Source organism: Scyliorhinus torazame, chromosome 18, assembly GCF_047496885.1.
Source record: "Scyliorhinus torazame isolate Kashiwa2021f chromosome 18, sScyTor2.1, whole genome shotgun sequence".
Classification (NCBI taxonomy): Eukaryota; Metazoa; Chordata; class Chondrichthyes; order Carcharhiniformes; family Scyliorhinidae; genus Scyliorhinus; species Scyliorhinus torazame.
Genome location: NC_092724.1, coordinates 160,486,210 through 160,508,939, shown reverse-complemented (window position 1 = coordinate 160,508,939; position 22,730 = coordinate 160,486,210). Strand labels below are relative to the sequence as shown.

The following is a 22,730-nucleotide window of genomic DNA, read 5'->3' as shown; positions in this document are numbered from 1 at the left end:
CTCTGGGTGCTCTGGTTTCCTCCCACAGCCCAAAGATGTGCAGGCTGGGTGGATTGGCCATGTTAAATTGTCCCTTAATGTCCAAAGATGTGCAGGTTAGGTGTGGTTACAGGGATAGGGTGGGGGAGTGAGCCTGAGTAGGGTGCTCTTTCAGAGGGTTGGTGCAGACTCGATGGGCAGAATGGCTGCCTTCTGCACTGTAAGAATTCTAATTCTATGGAAAATAGAAGTAGGAGGAGGCCATTCGGCCCTTCAAGCCTGCTCCGCCATTCATTATGTACATAGCTGATCATTAAGTTCAATACCCTGACCCCGCCTTCACCCAAATCCGTTGATCCCATTAACCCCAAGAACTGTATCTAATTCTTTCTTGAAATTACACAATGTTTTGACCTCAACTACTTTCTGTGGTAGTGAATTCCACAGGCTCACCACTCTCTCTGGGTGAAGAAATTTCTCCGCACCTCAGTCCTAAAGGTTTACTCCTTATCTTCAAACTATGACCCCTAGTTTTGAACGCCCCCACCATCAGGAACATTCTTTCTGAATCTACTCTGTCTAATCCTGTTCAAATTTTCCAAGTTTCTATTAGATCCCCTCTCACTCTTCTAAACTCCAATCAATGTAATCCTAACCAACTTAGTCTCTGCTCATATGACAGTCCCGCCATCCCAGGAATCAGCCTGGTAAACCTTCGCTGCACTCCCTCCATAGCAAGAACATCCTTCCTCAGATAAGGAAACCAAAGCTGCCCACAATAGTCCAGATGTGACCTCACCAATGCCCTGTACAATTGCAGTAAAACATTCCGAATCCCATACTCAAATCCTCTCGCTATTAGGCCAATGTACCATTTGCCTTCTTTACTGCCTGCTGTACCTGCGCGCTTACTTTCAGCGACTGATGCACGAGGACACCAAGGTCTCGTTGCGTATCCACCTCTCTAAATGTAAACCCATTCAAATAATAATCTGCCTTCCTATTTTTGCTACCGAAGTGGATAACTTCACATTTATCTACATTATACTGCATATTCCCATTCATTCTGCTTATTCAAATTTTGCTGAAGCACCTCAGTATCCTCCTCACAGTTCACACTCCCACCCAGCTTTGTACCACCTGAAAATTTGGAGAGAATACATTTAGTTCCTTGTCCAAATCATTAGTTTATAATGTGAACAGTTGGGGCCTGAGCACAGATCCCTGCGGTACTCCACTAAATACTGCCTGCCAATCGGAAAAAGCCCCATTTATTCCAAGTTTTTGCTTCCTGTCTGCTAACCAGCTTTCTATCCATCTCAGGACACTACCCACAATCCCATGCGCTTTTACATAGTAATGTGCTTTGTGCGACCTTGTCAAAAACCTTCTGAAAGTCTAAATAGACCACATCCACAAGTTAACCCTGGTCAACTCTACAAGTAACATCTTCAACGAATTCCAATAGATTTGTCAAGCGTGATTTCCCTTTTGTAAATCCATGCAGACTTTTGTCTGATTATACCACTGCTTTCCAAATGCTGTGAATTAAAACTTGTGTTTCTCAGAACTTCCGGTACATTCTTCATGTCTTCCTTTGTGAAGTCAGAAGCAAAGTATGAATTTAGTTCCTCAGCCATTTCTTTGTTCCCTGTTACGAATGTTTCTGACTGGAAGGGGCCTACATTCGTTTTTAGCAATCTTTTTCTCTTCACATACCGATTGAAACTTTTTTACAGTCAGTTTTTATTTCCCCCCCCCCAACCCCCTCCCCGATGTTCAATTTTGCTTGAAGAAGTCGATGAACAGCTGCCACCTTCGGGCAAACCCCTGAATTGAACCCCTCAAGGCGAACTTAATCTTTTTCAGCCTGAGAAACCCTGCCATGTCACTAACCACGCTCCTGACTTTGGAGGCTCCGAGTCCCTTCATCTCAGCAAAATCCGTTTCCGGGCCACCAGGGAGGAGAAGGCCAAAACGTCGGCCTCCCTCCCCCCGGGTCTTCCAATACCCAAAATATTGCCAATTCTGGACTTAGAGTCACCCTCCCTTCCAGGACCTCTGACATGACATCTGAGAATCCCTGACAGAATCTCCTCAACTTTGGACACGTCCAAAGCATATGTACATGATTTGCCGGGTTACCCCTATACCGCCCGCACCTATCCACCACTTCCTCAAAAAGCCTACTCATCCGGGCCGCAGTCATATGAGCCCTATGAACCACCTTGAACTGGATCAGGCTAAGCCTGGCCCACGACAAGGATGAATTGACTCTCCTCAAGGCCTTTTCCCATAGTCCGACGTCCAACTCCCCTCCCAACTCTTCCTCCCACTTCCTCTTCACTTCCACGATTGGGACCCCTTCCCACTTCATCCATTCCTTGTATATCTCGGAGACCCTCCCCTCCCCAACTCTTGTTTTTGACATCACTTTATCCTGTAGTCCCCTCTGGGGGAGGCGAGGAAAGCTTGGAAACTGCCTCCGGACAAAACCTCGTACTTGTAGGTACCGAAACCCGCTCCCACCCGGCAACTCAAACTCCTCCTCTAAAGCCTCCAGACTCGGGAAACCCTCCTGATTGAAGAGATCCCTGATTCAAGATGGAGGAATCGCAATCGCGCCAAAGCACGTGATGTCGATGTTCAGGGGAACGTGACCTGCTCTCTGTTTCCGTTCAGGCAAGAAGATTACTTTGAATTTTTTTTTAAAATCTTCTCCTGCGTCTCCGATTGCACACATTCAGCGCAACAGCCGCAGGAGCTGGATTTCAACAATTCTTTTTTAAGAACTCATTTGTTTCATTATAGAGGGAGTGAAATTCTAATCTTATAAATATGATGGCCAAATTTGCACAGTTACAGCAGGTATCGTGTGGGCACCGCACCTGGACATGAAGGGGTTGTGCTGGTGGGTGCCAATGGGTTCTGAGGAACTAGCACAAAAATCAGATGTGGGGATGGGTGCAAGGTGTCAGCCAGTGATTATGGGGCAGGGGAAAATTTGAGGGGTGGCAGGCAGAACTGATGCTAGGAGAAAGGTGGTAACTTACCCTTGCAGTTCAGTGGAGGTCGTTGCAGTCGTCCTCCTGGTCACGCTGCCCGCACTGACGGCCGCTGCCACTGCCTGGGAGAGGCAGCATTTGTGACCCTGTTGCTGGTCCTCTGATCCTCTCTGAGAACCAGGATGTCCCGTCTCGCATCCACAGCGTTGAGAATCCTGGCCAGGTTGGCATCCCCAAAGCAGGGCGCAGGTCTGCCATGCTTGTGTGTAGACTGAGAGTGAGTGGTGAGGGAGCGTTTAAAAGCAGATGCCCCTTGTTAGCGGCAAGCAGCTGAGGCGCGAATCTGGCGAATCAGACAGCGAGAAATGGTGAGAAACTTGTGGGTGCTCATTTCCGGCATTAAGTGCCGTTAAATACAGATTGTGATCTTGTCACGAATTGACCCGCCACTTGCTTTCAAAATGACTGCCATTGCACAATTTATCTGCTAAAGGCAACATTGGTTGACAGCTTCAAATCACATCTATATTGTTGAGGGAGACTGCCACAAAACCTTACGCCAAATACTACTCACCAATTAAATATTAAGCTACCTGATGAGCCACTCCTAATATGATGGGATGCTACACATTGCTCACCCAATAGCAGCTCGCTACACATTGCTCACCCAATAGCAGCTCGCGACACATTGCTCACCCAATAACAGCTCGCTACACATTGCTCACCCAATAGCAGCTCGCTACACATTGCTCACCCAATAGCAGCTCGCTACACATTGCTCACCCAATAGCAGCTCGCGACACATTGCTCACCCAGTAACAGCTCGCTACACATTGCTCACCCAATAACAGCTCGCTACACATTGCTCACCCAATAACAGCTCGCTACACATTGCTCACCCAATAGCAGCTCGCGACACATTGCTCACCCAGTAACAGCTCGCTACACATTGCTCACCCAATAACAGCTCGCTACACATTGCTCACCCAATAACAGCTCGCTACACATTGCTCACCCAATAGCAGCTCGCTACACATTGCTCACCCAATAATAACTCACTACACATTGCTCACCCAATAGCAGCTCGCGACACATTGCTCACCCAATAATAACTCACTACACATTGCTCACCCAATAGCAGATCGCGACACATTGCTCACCCAATAACAGCTCGCTACACATTGCTCACCCAATAGCAGCTCGCTACACATTGCTCACCCAATAATAACTCACTACACATTGCTCACCCAATAGCAGCTCGCGACACATTGCTCACCCAATAACAGCTCGCTACACATTGCTCACCCAATAGCAGCTCGCGACACATTGCTCACCCAATAACAGCTCGCTACACATTGCTCACCCAATAACAGCTCGCTACACATTGCTCACCCAATAATAACTCACTACACATTGCTCACCCAATAGCAGCTCGCTACACATTGTTCACCCAATAGCAGCTCGCGACACATTGCTCACCCAATAACAGCTCGCTACACATTGCTCACCCAGTAACAGCTCGCGACACATTGTTCACCCAATAACAGCTCGCTACACATTGCTCACCCAATAACAGCTCGCGACACATTGTTCACCCAATAACAGCTCGCTACACATTGCTCACCCAATAACAGCTCACTACACATTGCTCACCCAATAACAGCTCGCTACATTGCTCACCCAATAACAGCTCGCTACACATTGCTCACCCAATAACAGCTCGCGACACATTGTTCACCCAATAACAGCTCGCTACACATTGCTCACCCAATAACAGCTCGCTACACATTGCTCACCCAATAACAGCTCGCTACATTGCTCACCCAATAACAGCTCGCGACACATTGCTCACCCAATAACAGCTCGCGACACATTGCTCACCCAATAACAGCTCGCTACATTGCTCACCCAATAACAGCTCGCGACATATTGCTCACCCAATAACAGTTCATCCAATAACAGCTAACCAAGTGGCTAATTAAATGGACAGATATTGCCATCAAATCTCCAGTGGGAGCACAGCTCTCGGTCTCTCACTATTATTACGATCCTGGACAAAACCCTAACAGTGGCTAGGAGACTGGTCAGAATCCCCAATATTGTGTGTTTTCATTTTGTAAGACTGTCAGGAACGGATACCTCGCTCCATGAGTGAATTCACAAAGAAATAGAGATGTGGGGCTGGATTCTCCAATCAACGACACCAAAATCGCGATCGGCCTGAGAATTCACGTTTACGCCAGAATCGAGGGCGGCGCTGTTTCTGAGATGCTCAGCCCCTTCAAAAATGGCACATTCATGGAGTACACCGCATGCCATATGGACGGCCTCAGGAAGTTACCTGAGGCCCACCCCTGATGCTCCGCCCCTGATGGGCTGAATCCCCGACGGCATGGGACAGGTGTGCTCACACTGTTCGGGGACCTCGCGTGGTGACTGCAGACTGAGTCCAGTGCCGCCGCAGTTGGGGAAGGGGGAGGGACCGTTCCGCTGGCAGGGGGCCTTCGGCAAAGCTGGGGGTATTGGTGGGGTAGTGGTCCAGGGGTGGCGATGCTGGTTACAGTGGGGCAGTTGCAAGGCACGGCCGCCGCAGGCCGCCGTTTGGCGCATATGCAGCCTCAGACCTCGCCATTCTCTGGCCATATCTGCAGGTAAAGCCGGGGGCTTTACGCTGCGCGGCTGCTGGCCCCCCCACCGGACGGAGGATCGGTGCAGGGGTGGCGACGACTTTCTGGTCGTAAGACCAGACGGATCCTGCGGACATAGCTGCAGGATCGGAGAATACAGCCCATGGTATATTAAAACAAACTTTATTACTAAAACAGTATTAAAATATCTTTAACATCACATCAGAAAATAGCTTACAATTATTACCCCTTCAACAATGACCGCAGTAACCCTTAACTATCTTTATTCCCAATCAAACAAAAAAAAATCTCAGCTCTCAATCCATTGTTAAAATACAATTTGCCTTCATGAATACCTGCTTTACAGGGATGTTTTTTTGATAAAGAGAGATCCCTTGACACTGCTTTAAAGATAAGATCTGAATCCTGTCAGAACCATGCAGAAACTTTGGCTGTATTTCCTCACAAGTTGATTCAGCTTGTTTCAACTCACCTTCTGATTACACTCTTCTGAACTGCTTGGAAAAACACTGTTAATCTAGCTACAAAACATATCTTTTAACTGAACTGAGATATTGACTTCTGCTCACTTCTTCAACTGACACTACTTTTCCACAAAATGCTTTTCTTAAAAATGCCTCATACTACCTTGGCTCCTCCTAATAATTACATCATTTTACCAAGCTGAAATCTAATTAAATCCGTTGAGAAACCCTTAATCCAAACAACATTCCAATAGTCTAAGCTTTTTACGATGCTTTAATTGCACCTCTGGCTCCAAAACATTGTTGTCCTTCAAACTAGGATTTATTTTTAAAACATGACTGCCGCAGTCACACACCATCTCAGGCTTTTAACCCTTACCGCACCAAATACCTATCATACAATATATATGAAATTTCTACATTCTACAGTCATCATGCTGGGGAAACCATAGGACTGCACAGCACAGTACAGGCCTTTCAGTCCACAATGTTGTGCTCAACTAGTCTGAAACTAAGATGAAATCAACCTACTCCCAATCATTCTAGTGCACTCCATATGCCTATCCAATAACCGCTTGAAGGTTTCTAAAGTGTCCAACTCCAATAGCATAGCTGGGAGTGCGTTCCACGCCCCAACCACTCTCTGAGTAAAGAACCTACCTCTGACATCCCTCCTATATCTTCCACCATGAATCTTATAGTTATGCCCCCTTGTAACAGCTACATCCACCCGGGGAAAAAGTCGCTGAACGTCCACTCTATCTATCCCTCTCATCATCTTATACACCTCAATTAAGTCACCTATCATCCTCCTTCGCTCCAATGAGAAAAGCCCTAGCTCCCTCAACCTTTCCTCATAAGACCTACCCTCCAATCCAGGCAGCATCCTGGTAAATCTCCTTTGCACCCTTTCCAATGCTTCCGCATCCTTCCTATAATGAGGTGACCAGAACTGCACACAATACTCCAAATGTGGTCTAACCAAGGTCTTGTACAGTTGCAGCATAACCTCGCGGCTCTTTAACTCAATCCCCCGTTAATAAATGCTAACACACTCTCGGCTTTTTTCACGGCTCTATCCACTTGGGTGGCAACTTTGAGAGATCTATGGACATGAACTCCGAGATCTCTCTGCTCCTCCACATTCTTCAGAACCCTGCCGTTAACCCTGTAATCCGCATTCAAATTTGTCTTACCAAAATGAATCACCTCACACTTATCAGGGTTAAACTCCATCTGCCACTTTTTAGCCCAGCTCTGCATCCTATCAATGTCTCTTTGTAGCCTACAAGAGCCCTCCACATTATCCACTACTCCACCAATCTTGGTCATCAGCAAATTTACTGACCCACCCTTCAACTCCATCATCCAAGTCATTGATAAAAATGACAAATAGCAGAGGACCCAGCACTGATCCCTGTGGTACACCGCTGGTGACTGGGCTCCAGAATGAAAATTTACCATCTACCACCACCCTCTGTCTTCTATGTGATAGCCAGTTACTGATCGAATCGGCCAAATTTCCCTCTATGCCATGCCTCCTTACTTTCTGCATGAGCCGACCATGGGGCACCTTATCAAACGCTTTACTAAAATCCATGTATACAACATCAACTGCTCTACCTTCATCTATGTACTTAGTTACCTCCTCAAAGAATACAGTCAAACTTGTGAGGCAAGACTTACCCCTCACAAATCCGTGCTGACTATCCTGAATTAAGCTGTATCTTTCCAAATGATCATAAATCCTATCCCTCAGGACCCTTTCCAATAATTTACCTATGACCGAAGTGAGACTAACCGGCCTATAATTCCCAGGGTTATACCTATTCCCTTTCTTGAACAAGGGGACAACATTCGCCTCTCTCCAGTCTTCTGGCACTATTCCTGTAGACAGTGAGGACATAAAGATCAAAGCCAAAGGCTCTGCAATCTCATCCCTCGCCTCCCAAAGAATCCTAGGATATATATATGAAGATGAAATCAACCTACTCCCAATCATTCTAGTGATATATATAACCTGATATATATATCAGGTCCAGGGGATTTATCTATCCTCAGGCTTCTCAAAATTTCTAACACATCTTCCTTCCGAATATCTACCTCCTCCAGCCTACCAGCCTGTATCGCACTATCCTCCTCAACAACATGGCCCCTCTCCTTTGTAAACACTGAAGAAAAGTATTCATTTAGGGCCTCTCCTATATCTTCAGACTCCATGCACACGTTCCCACTACTGTCCTTGACTGGCCCTAACTTCACCTTGGTCATTCTTTTATTCCTCACATAAGTGTAAAATGCCTTGGGGGTTTCCTTGATCCTACCCGCCAAGGACTTCTCATGCCCCCTCCTAGCTCTCCTAAGCCCTTTCTTGAGCTCCTTCCGAGCTATCTTGTATCCCTCAAGTGCCCTAACTGAACCTTGTTTTCTCATCCTTACATAAGCCCCCTTCTTCCTCTTGACAAGTCATTCAACCTCTTTTGTAAACCATGGTTCCCTCACTCGACCATTTCCTCCCTGCCTGACAGAGACATACATATCAAGGACACAGTATTTGCTCCTTGAACAAGCTCCACATCTCAATTGTGCCTATCCCTGACAGTTCTTGTTTCCATCTTATGCTCCCCAATTCTTGCCTAATCGCATCGTAATTACCCTTCCCCCAGTTATAAACCTTGCCCTGCCATATGTTCCTATCCCTCTCCATTGCTATAGTGAAAGTCACCGAATTGTGGTCACTATCTCCAAAGTGCTCTCCCACAACCAAATCTAACACTTGGCCCGGTTCATTACCCAGTACCAAATCCAATGTGGCCCCGCCTCTTGTCGGCCTATCCACATATTGTGTGAGGAAACCCTCCTGCACACACTGGATTAAAACAGCCCCATCCAAACCATTCGAATTGTAGTGGTTCCAATCAATATTTGGAAAGTTAAAGTCACCCATGACAATTACCCTGTGACTACCGCACCCATCCATAACCAGTTGTGCTACTTTACTCTGTTCAGTAGATGCGGTGTCATGGAGTTTTGAAACACACCCAAGTAAATGAAGAGAGCAATGACAGGATTGCAAAAACAAAATACTGCAGGTGCTGGAAATCAAATAAAAACAGATAATACCAGACATACTTAGCAGATTAGCAGCGTCTGTCAGAGAGAAAACCAGAGTATTTCAAGTTGATAATCCTTCATATGACATGATTGACTGTCGGTCAGCTATGTGCCATCTGTAAGAACTGATGACATCTGTTCGACTTGTCTTCAGTTTTGGCAGGGAGTATGAAATGTTTGACTCCTCCCATAGATCCACCTCCATTAATCTACCTGGATTACATTTTCTTTTAAGAAATCCTTATATTTTTAGAGTGTTTTTCATGGCCTCCTGACGAAAGCGCTTTGCAGCTAATGAAGTACTTTTGAAGTGTCGTCACTGTTGTAATGTAGGGTTTAAAGGATATCTTTTACTTTGGTCAACAACTTTATTTTTCTTTAAGGGGTGATTTTTTTAAAGAGGGGAAACGGAATGGATTTGCTGGAGAGCTGCTACATAACAGGGTGGGTATATTTCAAACACTGTGGGTGAAATCTTCCGGCTGTTCATGCTGCTTGGAATCTTCTGGTCCAGCCAATGGCACAGCTGCGCCGCCGGCTAACTCTGTGGGACCAGAAGATGCTGTGGCCACCGGCGGGCTGTCTCCCACAGCCGAGAAACACGCTGTGAGGAGACCAGAGAATCTCGCCTTTGTTTTCATCGCTTTACTCTGATCTGTTTCTGTTTAGTTGGCGGTGAGCACTTTTATTAGAAACATTCACCTCGCTAAAACATACTAGAAGTGGTGGAGTGGGTTGTAATCAAGGCTTAACCAACCAATCTGTAGTAAAAGAAATGGTATTCTGAAATGAATATCGCTTATTGTCGCAAGTAGGCTTCAAATGAAGTTACTGTGAAAAGCCCCTAGTCACCACATTCCGGTGCCTGTTCGGGGAGGCTGATACGGGAATTGAACCGTGCTGCTGGCCTGCCTTGGTCTGCTTTCAAAGCCAGCTATTAGCCCTGTGCTAAATAGCCCCTTCGGGATTCCTGAGGGGATTACCCAATAAAGAGAGATTGAGGGGACAAAGCCTAGAAAGTAAGAGTAAGAAATCTTACAACACCAGGTTAAAGTCCAACAGGTTTGTTTAGAATCACTAGTTTTCGGAGCGCAGCTCCTTCCTCGGGTGAATGAAGAGGTGGGTTCCAGAAACACATATATAGACAAAGTCAATTATGCAAGACAATACTTTGAATGCAAGTCTTTGCAGGTAATTACATCTTCACAGGTGATGTCAGAATGTGGGTGCAGTTGGGCTGTCTGTCTGTTTTACTTTCACTTTGGGCTGGCAGCTCCAGGGTATGTTTGGTTTCGTTTTGCAGATTGGGAGCTGCATCCAGAGAAACAAGGTGTAATTCTGATCACTCTCTGTATGAAAGGAATGGCTTCAAATCACTTGCTAATTTAAAAGTGATAACTGCTCTCAGTAGAGAATTTAAACCTGATGTCTGTGTTGAAGAGGATATTTGTCTTATGGATGTTGCAAGGAAAGATTAAGGGTTATTTATAGAGTACTGTATTCTTTGGGGGAGTATTTTAGTTGATAGTTGCTGAGATGTTTACTGTTTGTGTTTAAAAAATGTTAATTGGATTCATAGAATAAACATTGTTTTTTTGTTTAAAAATACTTTTAGTTCTCTGTTGCATCACAACTGTAAAGTGAGCCAGTGTGCTCCCCATAACCAAAATCTATTAAAAGTTATGGGTCAGGTGAACTCCATGATACACTTTGGGGTCCTCTAAACCCTGGCCCATAACAGCCCTAACAGACAGGCTTGTTCAGAGGTAGAAGTATTTTTAGTCGTTTAAAAGTTCAGTTAGAAACTTTGAAGAAGGTTTAAGCTCTTCCATGTTTCTGTTTTCCCTCCCCCACACAGTATATTAATCGGAGATTTGGATGGGTGGTGAGATATCAAATCGTTTGCTCCTTCATGGTATACATGGTAAGTTCAAAGATAGATTTATGAATAACTTTCATTTATGTTTGCTTGTATTAAAGGATGGTTTAAAAACACACTTTAACTTTAATTTGTTTCATTCAGAGGAGACAGAACATCAGCAGCTCTCCCAAAATTGATGATAGTCAGATTGGGAGCACAGAACTTGGATTTTGCTGAAAAAATTAAGTTCTAATAGTTGAGAGTCTGCCACATGAATCTTATGGTTATTGTGGTCTTTTCCTTTGCATTAGAAGGATCCGGTACATTATGGGGTGGCATGGTAGCACAATGGCTAGCACTGTTGTCTCACAGCGCCATGGGTCAGTGGTGACCAGTGGGGATGAAAATCCATGGGCGGGATTCTCCGTGAACCGGCGGGGTGGGCAACTCCGTCGCGAAGGAGTGGCACGAACCACTTCGGCATCAGGCCGCCCCGAAGATGCGGGATCCTCCGCACCTTCAGGGGCTAGGCCGGCGCTGGAGTGGTTTGAGGTGCACCGGCCAGCGCGGAAGGGGCTTGGCGGCCGCCAACTGGCGCGGCGCGATTCCCGCCCCTGCCAAATCCCCGACGCCGGAGAATTCGGCAGCCGGCGGGGGCAAGATTCACACCGCCCCCCACCCCCGGCGACTCTCCGACCCGGGGGGTCGGATAATCCTGCCCCATATTCTCTGTAAAACATTGAAGAAATCCAGAAAAGAATACCAGCAACTATTTTGCTCAAAATCTCATGCAAGAGATTTTAAGGAGGACAAAGCAATCGCTCCCATCGCCTCGGTTCAGATCCAAAACTGGGCACTATGAGTACTTCTTCAAACACCACCCAGGAACACACATTGCCAAAGCCCTTTGTGCTACCGCTGCCCACAAGCTCACCCAACCTGCCAGTTATCAGACTTTAAACTTTTTAAGCACTCTACCCATCTCCGCCAAAGAAATCCAGACATGGGCCCACGAGGACCCCAAGCTAGCAAAACCACACCACGTGATCCTAAGCGGCAGACCTACAGAGCAACTAAAGCCCTTCCTTTCTAAATGCCTAAAATTCAGCGTGAAAGATGGCATCATCCTGTGGGGAATCCGAGTGGTCATTCTTCGCCCAGGCCAGTGCCCAATCTTGAAGGAGCTACACAGTGGTCACCCAGAAGTCTCCAAAATGAAGATGCTCGCACAGGGCTATGTCTGGTGGCTCATAGCTTGACTCTGACATTTAACATTTGGTAAAACAGTGCCCGTCATGTCAGGAAAATCAGAACAGCGATCACCCAAGATCTCTGAAGCAAAGAGGTTGAATACCAAAGCCTCAGGTACCTCGAGATCTGCACATTAGAGTTAGGCTAACTTTCTTGTTCTAATATGCAGATTTGCTAAAAAGTGATCCCGCCCATTGTGGGCAGGATTCACATCGTAACGCCTTGTGAGATTGCGTTGAATCTCGCGAAGCATTGCAAGCCGAATAGATTCCTGGGGCAGGGTCTCCCAGCTTTCAGCGGCCAGGCTGTGCCTGCTTTTCTGGCGCAGTGTGGCAGGTGGATCACGCCCTCAGTCTATTGTTTCCCAACCTGGATGGGAAAGTGGAGTCAAAACAAGATAACCAGAAAACAAATGATGATATCCGCCGACCTGACGGGACCTACAGGCCATCAGAAACTGTTTACGTTCACAATTTTGGAGACTGGTCCCCTTGGTTCTCGTGTGTTGTAGTGAAAAAGACTGGCACCATGTTGTACAAGGTCAAGACCAGGGAGAAGACCATAAAAAAGCACGTGGACCATCTCAGGAGCATAGAACCTCTACTGCAGAAAGTTCTCTGGGCGGGATAACGCCCTCAACTTTCAATTGATTGGGCGCTGGTTTAGCACAGTGGGACACCCCCGCCTTCACCGGGGCAACCACCTCCTCCACCAATACCTTCAATGCTACCATCATCTCCTTAGAGGCTGGTTTAGCACAGTGGGCTAAACAGCTGGCTTGTAATGCAGAACAAGGCAGCAACGCGGGTTCAATTCCCGTACCGACCTCCCCGAACAGGCGGCGGAATGTGGCGACTAGGGGCTTTTCACAGTAACTTCATTGAAGGCTACATGTGACAATGAGTTATTATTATTATTATTATTAATCAAATTGGTAGCAATGCGATGGAGGAGAATTTCCTGGAATTGAAAAGGGATGGTTTTCTCAACCAATATGTTGAGGAACCAACTAAAGAGCTGGCCATCCTTGACTTTGTATTGTGCAATTAGAGAGGATCAATTAGCAATGTTGTGGTGTGATGTCTGTTAGGGATGAGTGACCATAATATGGTAGAATACTTCATTAAGATGGAGAGTGACACAGTTAAGTTTGAGACTAGGGTCCTGAACTTAAAGAAAGCTAACTTTGACGGTATGAGACGTGCATTGGCTAGGATAAGCTGGCAAAGGATACTTAAGGAGTTGACGGTGGATGGGCAATGGCAGACATTTAAAGAACACATGGATGAACTTCAACAATTGTACTTCCCTGTCTGGGCACAAGAGTAAGATGGGGAAGGTGGCTCAACCATGGCTTACAAGGGAAATCAGGGATAGTGGTAAAGCCAAAGAGGAGGCAAATAAATGGGAGAAATTTAAAATTCAGCAGAGGAGAACAAAGGGTTTAATTTGAATGGGAAAATAGAATATGAGAGTAAGCTTGCAGAAAACTTAAAAACTGACCAGAAAAGCTTCTGTAGATATGTGAAGAGAAAAAGACTGGTGAAGATAAATGTAGGTTCCTTACATTTAGAATCAGGTGACTTCATAATGGGTGACAAAGAGATGGCAGACCAGTTGAACAAATACTTTGGATCTGTCTTCACTAAGGAGGACACAAATAACCTTCCTAGGGGACAGAGGGTTTGGCATGAAGGAGGAACTGAAAGAAATCCTTATTTGTCAGGAAATTGTATTGGGGAAGTTGATGGGATTAAAACCCCAGATGTCCCCAGGGCCTGATGCTCTGCATCCAAGAGTACTTGAGGAAGGGGCCCTAGAAATAATGGACGCATTGGTGATCATTTTCCAGCATTCTATAGACTCTAGAAGAGTTCCAATTGATTGGACAGTAGCTAATGTGTGGAAATTGCTGGAGTCAATTATTAAGGATGAAATAACTGTGCATTTGGAAAGTTGGGATAGGATCGGTCCAAGTCGGCATGGATTCACTAAAAGGAAATCATGCTTGACAAATCTTCTGGAATTTTTGGAGGATGCGACCAGTAGAGTGGGCAAGGGTGAACCAGTGGATGTTGTGTATCTGGACTTTCAAAAATCCTTTGACAAGGTCCCACACAAGAGATTAGTGAACAAATTAAAGCTCATGGTATTGGCGGTAATGTATTGAAGTGGATAGAGAACTGATTGGCAGACAGGAAGCAGAGAGTGGGAATAAACAGATCCTTTTCAGAGTGGCAGGCAGTGATTAGTGGGGTACCACAGGGTTCAGTGCTGGGACCCCAGCTGCTCCCAATATACATTAATGATCTGGACAAAAGATTTGCATGCAGTATCTCCAAATTTGCAGATGACACTAAGCTGGGTGCAGTGTGTGCTGTGAGGAGGATGCAAAGAGGCTGCAGGGTGACTTGGACAGGCTGGCTGAGCGGGCAAATACTTGGCAAATGCAAAATAATGTGGGTAAATGTGAGGTTACCCACTTTGGTGGCCAAGGCAGGAAGGCAGATTATTCTCTGAATGATGGCAGTTTAGGAAAAGGGGAAGTGCACCGAGACCTGGGTGTGATGGTGGAACAGTCGCTGAAGGTTGGTATGCAGGTACAGCAGGCGGTGAGGAAAGCTAATGGCATGCTGGCCTTCATAGCGAGAGGATTTGAGTCTAGGAGTAGGAATGTCTTGCTGCAGTTACACAGGGCCTTGGTGAGGCCACACCTTGAGTGTTGTGCGCAGTTTTGGTCTCCTAGTTTGAGGAAGAACATTCTTGCTATTGAGGATGTTCAGCGAAGGTTCACCAAACTAATTCCCGGGATCGCAGGACTGACATATGAAGAAAGACTGGATCGGCTGGGCTTGTACTCACTGGTGTCATGTGAGGTTACCTTTAAGACATGGATGTTTAAGCAATGTACCTTTAAGAAAACAGTGATGTCAGAGAGTGGGTGGGGCTGAGCTCAGGTCAGCCATTTTGGAAGTATCGTTTTGCAGTTTAGTTTCAGTTTTGAAAAGAGCTGGGTGTGTGTCTGTGTTTTGCAGTGAACTGGATCTCTGCCATAAAAGACTATCTCTGGATCATTTGGGTGATTTAAACTTATAATAGTGAAGCTTTTAACCTGATGTGATTTTGTTTAAAGGTGTTAAGTCTCTTGGACGTTTGAAGAAACATTTTAAGGAGTTACTAACTGTTGCAATATTTTCTGAGTTATCTTTGAAGTAAGGGGTGTTAAGAGATCCAATGTTTATTTAAGATGTTAAGTTGAGTTCATGGAATAAACATTGTTTTGTGTTTAAAAACCCACGTGTCCATAATTGTAATCCCACACCTAGGGAACAAGCCGTGTGCTAGGAAAAGCAACAAATACATTAAAGGGAGAGGTTGGTTGAACTCCATGATAAATTTTGGGGTTCTGAAAACGCCTCGCCCATAACGCTGGAGTTTAGAAGAATGAGAGGGGATCTCATAGAAACATATAAAACCTCTTTACATGTTTCTATGTTCTTGGAACCTTCCTTCAGGCAGGGGACTCAACCCATGTTAATCCCAAGAGTCATCACCCAAGAGGACAAAGATTCAGGCTCATAAATGGAGACTGAAGTGACTTACCCACAGCCGGAATTCAACGTTGCGAAAGAGCCCCCATAGTGGCCCTTCAACACTCGGATAGGAAGCAACAAACCCCATCATTTTTTAATAAATTTAGTGTACCCAATTCATTTTTTCCGATTAAGGGGCAATTTAGCGTGTTCAATCCACCTACCTTTTTACAGCATGGTAGCACAGTGGTTAGCACAGTTGCTTCACAGCTCCAGGGTCCCAGGTTCAATTCCCGGCTTGGGTCACTGTCTGTGCGGAGTCTGCACGTTCTCCCCGTGTCTGCGTGGGTTTCCTCCGGGTGCTCCGGTTTCCTCCCACAGTCTAAAGATGTGCAGGTTAGGTGGATTGGCTATGCTAAATTGCCCTTAGTGTACAAAAAAGATTTGGTGGGGTTACGAGAGGGTGGAGGTGTAGGGATAGGGTGGAGGTGTGGGCTTGGGTAGGGTTCTCTTTCCAAGAGCCGGTGCTGATCCGATGGGCTGAATGGCCTCCTTCGGCACTGTAAATTTTATGTTACTATGTTACTATATGTTACCTTACACATCTTTGGGTTGTGGGGGCGAAACCCACGCAAATACAGGGAGAATGTGCAAACTCCATATGGGCAGTGACCCATAGCCGGGATCGAACCTGGGACCTCGGTGCCGTGAGACTGCAGTCCTACCACTGCGCCACCGTGCTGCCCGACATTCCCCCATCTGATTCACGCCCCCAAATCCAGATCCACTGACAGCGGGCAGTGAGGCAAAGGCGGCCCATGCTCATGGGAGAAAGGTGGGGGCAATCTGGGCTTGGGGTGGGGGGTGGCGAGGGATGTGATAACCCTCAAGAGGTCCACGAGGAACCATTCATCGATCTCCCCGTGGGGCTTGTGGAGTAGAGTTCCCATGGTAACTGGCGGAGGCCCACCCAGAGGGGACTCGTCACCTAGCCCTTTAAGATCTGGACTGGGTGTTCTGTTAGTTCTGGGCTGGGATACCTGTGTTATATCCAATGGGTGCGGCTTTACTTTTGAGTTCACAATAGATCTGTTTAAACCTTCATCTTCGTGTTTCCTGGATCACTACAGGTGGAAATTGCTGCTCATCAATAAGTGGAGAAGAGACGAGCAGTCTGACAGATTAGGGACAATCGAAGGTGTGAGAGAGGTAGTGGTGAGGTAGAGCTGGGTGTCGTCAGCATACCTGTGGAAACTAATGTTTTTTTTGGATGTTGTCACCAAGGAGCAGTTTGCAGGAGAGGGCCAAGGATAAATTCTGAGGAACACACCAGAGATCACACTGTGAGAAGAGGAGCTGTCGCAGTGCTGAATTTCAATTACAGTGTGGTAGCGGGCTTGACCCGCCACCAGCGAACTTGCCCAGGGCAACCTGGAATACAGATTGGCTTCACACTCCATAAAGGTGGCCAGCTAGTTCCCATTGTTAAGGCCCAATTGGGGTCATTTTACAGTGTTGCTGATGCTTAACTGGAACAATCCCCCTGCATCGTGTCCAGGGAATGATTGGAGCCAGCAGCTTCATTCCCCCAAAGAGGGGACATGGACATTCCTGTGATGGAGCCATTGTCCTATGAGGAAAGTTTAAATAGACTGAGCCTTTATTCCCTACAGTTTAAAAAATGAGATGAGACCTCATTCAAACATATCAAATTCTTACAAGGCTGGACAGAGCAGATGCAGGAAGGATGTTCCCCCTGGCTGGGGGTCTGGAACCAGGGGACACAATCTCAGAATAAGGGGTAGGCCATTTAGAACTGAGACAAGGAGGAGTTTCTTTACTCAGAGGATGGTGAATCTTTGGAATTCTCTCCCCAGATAGTAGTGGAGACTCAGTCATTGTACATGATCAATACTGAAATTGATACATTTCTACATACTAGAAACATCAAGGGAGACAGGGATTGTGAAGTGTTTAAGTAGATCAGCTATGGTCCAATTAAATGGGGAAGCAGGCTTGAAGCTGGGCTGAATGGCCTCACCTGATCCCATTTATGATCTTATGAAAAGCTGTCTGCACAGCCAAGCAGATGGGTTTCCTGTGGGTCCACGTTCTGCCCTTTGAAATCTTTAATTTTATGCCTCAGAACACACCTCCATGTTGAGTCAGTAGTGTTGCCTGATGCCTGGCTTTTGGGCTGGCTTCTGAAGCCCACCGTCATCCTTAATAAGATGGTGAGCATGATGATTACCAATTAGAAGGCCACCTCCAGGAATATTGCTGAGTTAGTCTCACTGTCAACAAGTGCAGGTTTGGAACCTTCATTTGTCACATCATAGAGACTGAAATTTGTGGGAAAATCCTGCCTATTAACTCTTTCTCTGTAGATGCTGCCAGACCTGAGTATTTCCAGTGTTTTCTGGTAGTTTAAATTTCCTGCTTCATCGCTCTTTTGCTTTGGTTGCGAAGCTAAATTTCTCACCTGCAAAACCACTTTGGAGTGGAAATATGTGCATGATATTTAATTAGTTTCAGTCTGGATCAACAATCGAAGCACTGCTCTGCATCCCATTGTGTGGCTAACAGACACCTGAGTCATGAGCAAAGTTAACAGAAAATGAGCAAGAATTTGGTATTTTTGAGTTTCTGGGGATATGAAAACTTGGCTTGATGAAACTACTTTAAGAAAGGAACACATTATGCTGCAAAAGCTGGACGTGATTTCAACAACATTTTCCCTCCTCATCAATATGGGGCCAAATAAGCTGAAGTTTGAAATGTTTGATGTGGAACAATTTTATTTGTTAACTGTGTTGTTGTTGGGTTTGTAGTGTGTGACATGGTGTCTTATGGTCTGAGAATCTGAAGGATCGCCTTGACTGCACTAACTATAGTTCATTTATTTTACAGTTCTTTTATCTTGGCATTGTGACATATACACCCTCATTTGCACTAAGTCAAGGCAAGTCGTACATGTTCTTATCGTTATTACTTTAGTTGTTCCACAGTAAGTACTGTTGTGAGTCTCTTCTCTGTTAATCAGTTTTATAATCAGTTATGTCACCGTGTATAAAGTGGAAAGTAAAGGATGTGAAAGTTTGTGAATTCCCTTCACAAAGGATGTGTGATGGAGCAGAATTCTTCCCCACTGAAACACAACTGCACAGACACCATCCCAAAATGCAGGGGCATCTTTGACTTTGTCTGTATATATGTTTCTGGAACCTACCTCTTCATTCACTTGAGGAAGGAGCAGTGCTCCCAAAGCTAGTGATTTGAAACAAACCTGTTGGACTTTAACCTGGTGTCAGACTTCTTACTTGTTTAGTTGAGTTAAACCCACACAGATTATGAACGAGTTGTTTTGATTTGGAAGATTAAACACCATTTTGTTGGCACGGTGACCAGTGAGGCACGCCCTTGCTGCTGTATCTTCTCTATTTCAACCTCCACATTGTCCAAGAGTGGTTGAGACATCTTCCTCAGTGGAAAGAGGTAAATTGGTTTAGTATAAGCTGGTAGGATAATATGGGACTCGGTCTTTCTTTTCCCTAGCTTTGTAAATATTTGTTGGAACTTATTTTGGAATGTACTGTTGTAATTCTCCAGCAGCTTCACCCACCTTGCAGATTAATTTCAATTTTAGGCATGCCGGCCTACTCAGGCGAGAGCGCTCTTAATTTTCGAGAGCTTCAAGGATTTTTTGATCTTTATATTTCAGTTTCACTGTGAATTGATCTTTCACTGTTAAAGTAATTCCCCAGGATACTAAAATGTAATAGATGGGAGTTGCAATGTAATCGATTAGGGCATTTGACTTCATCTCTTAAATAAAAACCCCAGCTCCTGTGTTTGATTCAAACTCTGTGGTGTGTCCAACCAGTTTGAGTTCAATGTTCTAATACTTGTTTTCAGTATAATTTCCCTCACTGGGAAGGTTAATTCCTATTCTTGTGGTTCTTCCACTTCTTGTACCTTGCTGGGCGAAAAATGTTTTTTTTGGAGGATTGTAAGCTTTTCGAGTGACAGACCGTTTTGAAGTGGCCTATAAGTGCCACTCTTAAGGTGGTGTGGTCCCGTAATCCAGTGAGCCAGGATAATGTTCTGGTGGACATGCATTTGAATCCTGGGTGAAATGTGAATCCAATAATGAAATCTGGATTAAAAGTCTAACAATGACTCTTGGTCATGGTTGAATCTTAAACAGCCTAGCTCAGTTCAGAATGGGCTATAACTGCTGGCCAGCCTTAACCCCTGATTGAATTAAAATAAAACTCCACACCCTCCTCCACTGGACATTCTTTTCTTTTTGTGGTTTATTTCAAAGTTTTGAATGGTCACACTCAAGCTCATAGAGACGATCATAGAGATAATTACAGTGCAGAAGGAGGCCATTCGGCCCATCGAGTCTGCACCAGTCCTTGGAAACAGTGCCCTACTTAAGCCCACACCTCCACCCTATCCCCGTACACCCAGTAGCCTGACCAAATCTTTTGGACACTAAGGGACAATTTATCATGGCCAATCCACCTAATCTGCACATCTTTGGACTGTGGGAGGAAACCGAAGCACCCGGAGGAAACCCACGCAGACACGGGGAGAACGTGCAGACTCCACACAGTCACCCGAGGCCGGAATTGAACTTAGGTCCCTGAAGCTGTGAGGCAGCTGTGCTAACCACTGTGCCACCATGCCGCCCCAGAGCAGGAAAGGCCAATCTGCCTATCAAACTGTTCCACATTCAATTAAATTATTGTTTACCTGGTTGTCATCTGCTCCCCCCTCCCCCAATCCTCATTTAACACTGACTTGAATAAGTTTTATTAAATTAAAATTAATTAATAATCTTTATTGTCACAAGTAGGCTTACATTAACATTGCAATGAAATTACTGTGAAAATCTCCTAGTCACCACATTCCGGCGCCTGTTCGGGTACACAGAGGGAGAATTCAGAATGTCCAAATTACCTAACAGCACATCTTTCGGGACTTGTGGGAGGAAACCGGAGCACCCGGAGGAAACCCACGCAGACACAGGGTGAACGTGCAGACTCCGCACAGATAGTGCCCCAAGCCGGGAATCGAACCTGGGACCCTGGCGCTGTGAAGCAACAGTGTTACCCACTGTGCTACCGTGCCTCCCACAATGACCTAGCCTCCACTGTTTTCTGGGGAAGAAAACTCCACATATTAACGTTCTCCTAATCAAAAATGGTTGATTCTTATCTCTTATTCTTATTCCTCTTATTCTTAAATCGTGACCTTCCTAATTGCTTACATCGATTGGCCACATCAAAATTAAACATTTTTCCTATTGATTCTGCATACTCTGGCAGCCACAATCTTGATATAAAATCAGAAGCTGAGTATTATTAAAAGAAAACTATGTTTTAAATATGATCTTCATAATTGCCCAAATTTTACCCTTTGTGCATATGTATAGAATGTAGTACAGCAGTTAGCTTCAATTATGTCATAATTTCAGAATTTCGCATTTTAAGAACTGTTTTTTCCATAATTTATTATCAATCATTTTATTTTTCAGTTACTGGGATGGACCTGTGGATTTCAGTTGTAATAACAGGACTTGTGGGTACACTGTATACAACACTGGTAAGAAATTTTGACTTAAACGGCATTCTGAGAATTTATAGTTTATTTAATTTTTTAAAAACTTGTTCATGGGGTGTGAGTGTCGCTGACAATGTAAACTTTTATTGCCAATCCCTAATTGCCCTTGAGCAGGTTGTGGTGAGCAGCCTTCTTGTACCACTGTAGTCTTGGTGATGTAGGTGCACTCACAGTGCTGTTAGCGAGGGAATTCCTGAGTTTTGACCCAGAAAAAGTCAAATAAGCCAAGTCAGGGTGTTGGGCGACTGAGAGGAGAACTTTTTGATGGTGTTGGCCCCATGGGGCTGCTGCTCTTGTTCTTTTATGTGGTAACGGTCACAGGCCTCCTTACAGCCCATTCCAGACACTGCCTTCCAGGACCCCCACCATCACACCCCAAACCTCCCAGAGGCCCCTTGTTATCTGCCCTAACCCTCATCTTTCATACCCCCCTCCACCCACCTTTCATGGACATGGCCCCCCTCAGACCCTGACCTTGGTAGTGCCATCCAGGCACCCTTGGCAGTGCCAAGGTGACAGAGCCAAGGTGCCAGCCAGCAGTGCCAAGGTACCCGCGTTCAAGTGGTTACACCAGGAGACCACCCTGCAATGCCCCTGGCCACCAAGGGGCCTTTGATGGTCTGGTAGACCCCCTGGGTGTCGTTTCGCCTGATCCACATCTGTGTGGATCAGTACTGAACTGCACCCAGCTGCGGCCTCCCGCGTAAGATCACTTAAGTAGGTTTACACCCGACTTAGGCATGTGCCATTTGGTCACACCCATTTTGGGCTGAATTCTGATTCTGTTGCCTCTCAAGATTTGGGCATATCTCGCGAGGCGTAAAGGCTGCCGGGACGTTCGCGGGAAGCTTCTCTCGGCTTCTCCCGGCAACTACGGCGCGCTCTCGCTCAAACGCAACGAGGTCGGTAGATAGCGCCTTAGATTTCATTTCTAGCCAAGGGTCTTAAGTGATATGGCGAATGTCGTGCCCCTGTTCAAAAAAGGAACTAGGGATAACCCTGGGAATTACAGGCCAGTTAGTCTTACTTCGGTGGTAGGCAAAGTAATGGAAAGGGTACTGAAGGATAGGATTTCTGAGCATCTGGAAAGACACTGCTTGATCAGGGATAGTCAGCACGGATTTGTGAGGGGTAGGTCTTGCCTTACAAATCTTATTGAATTCTTTGAGGAGGTGACCAAGCATGTGGATGAAGGTAAAGCAGTGGATGTAGTGTACATGGATTTTAGTAAGGCATTTGATAAA

General features: G+C 45.7%; 1 protein-coding gene across 5 annotated transcripts in view; it reads left to right on the top strand.

The window, feature by feature from the left end:
* The window catches only part of LOC140395692 (sodium-coupled monocarboxylate transporter 1-like), a 147,622-nt gene that overhangs the window by 47,293 nt on the left and 77,599 nt on the right, over positions 1 to 22,730 (top strand). For all 5 annotated transcript variants that reach the window (XM_072483766.1, XM_072483764.1, XM_072483765.1 and 2 more), the window contains 3 exons: positions 11,069 to 11,134; positions 18,766 to 18,817; positions 21,401 to 21,468. In XM_072483766.1, coding sequence (XP_072339867.1) covers positions 11,069 to 11,134; positions 18,766 to 18,817; positions 21,401 to 21,468 — 186 coding nt within the window. The remainder of the gene's footprint in view (positions 1 to 11,068; positions 11,135 to 18,765; positions 18,818 to 21,400; positions 21,469 to 22,730) is intronic.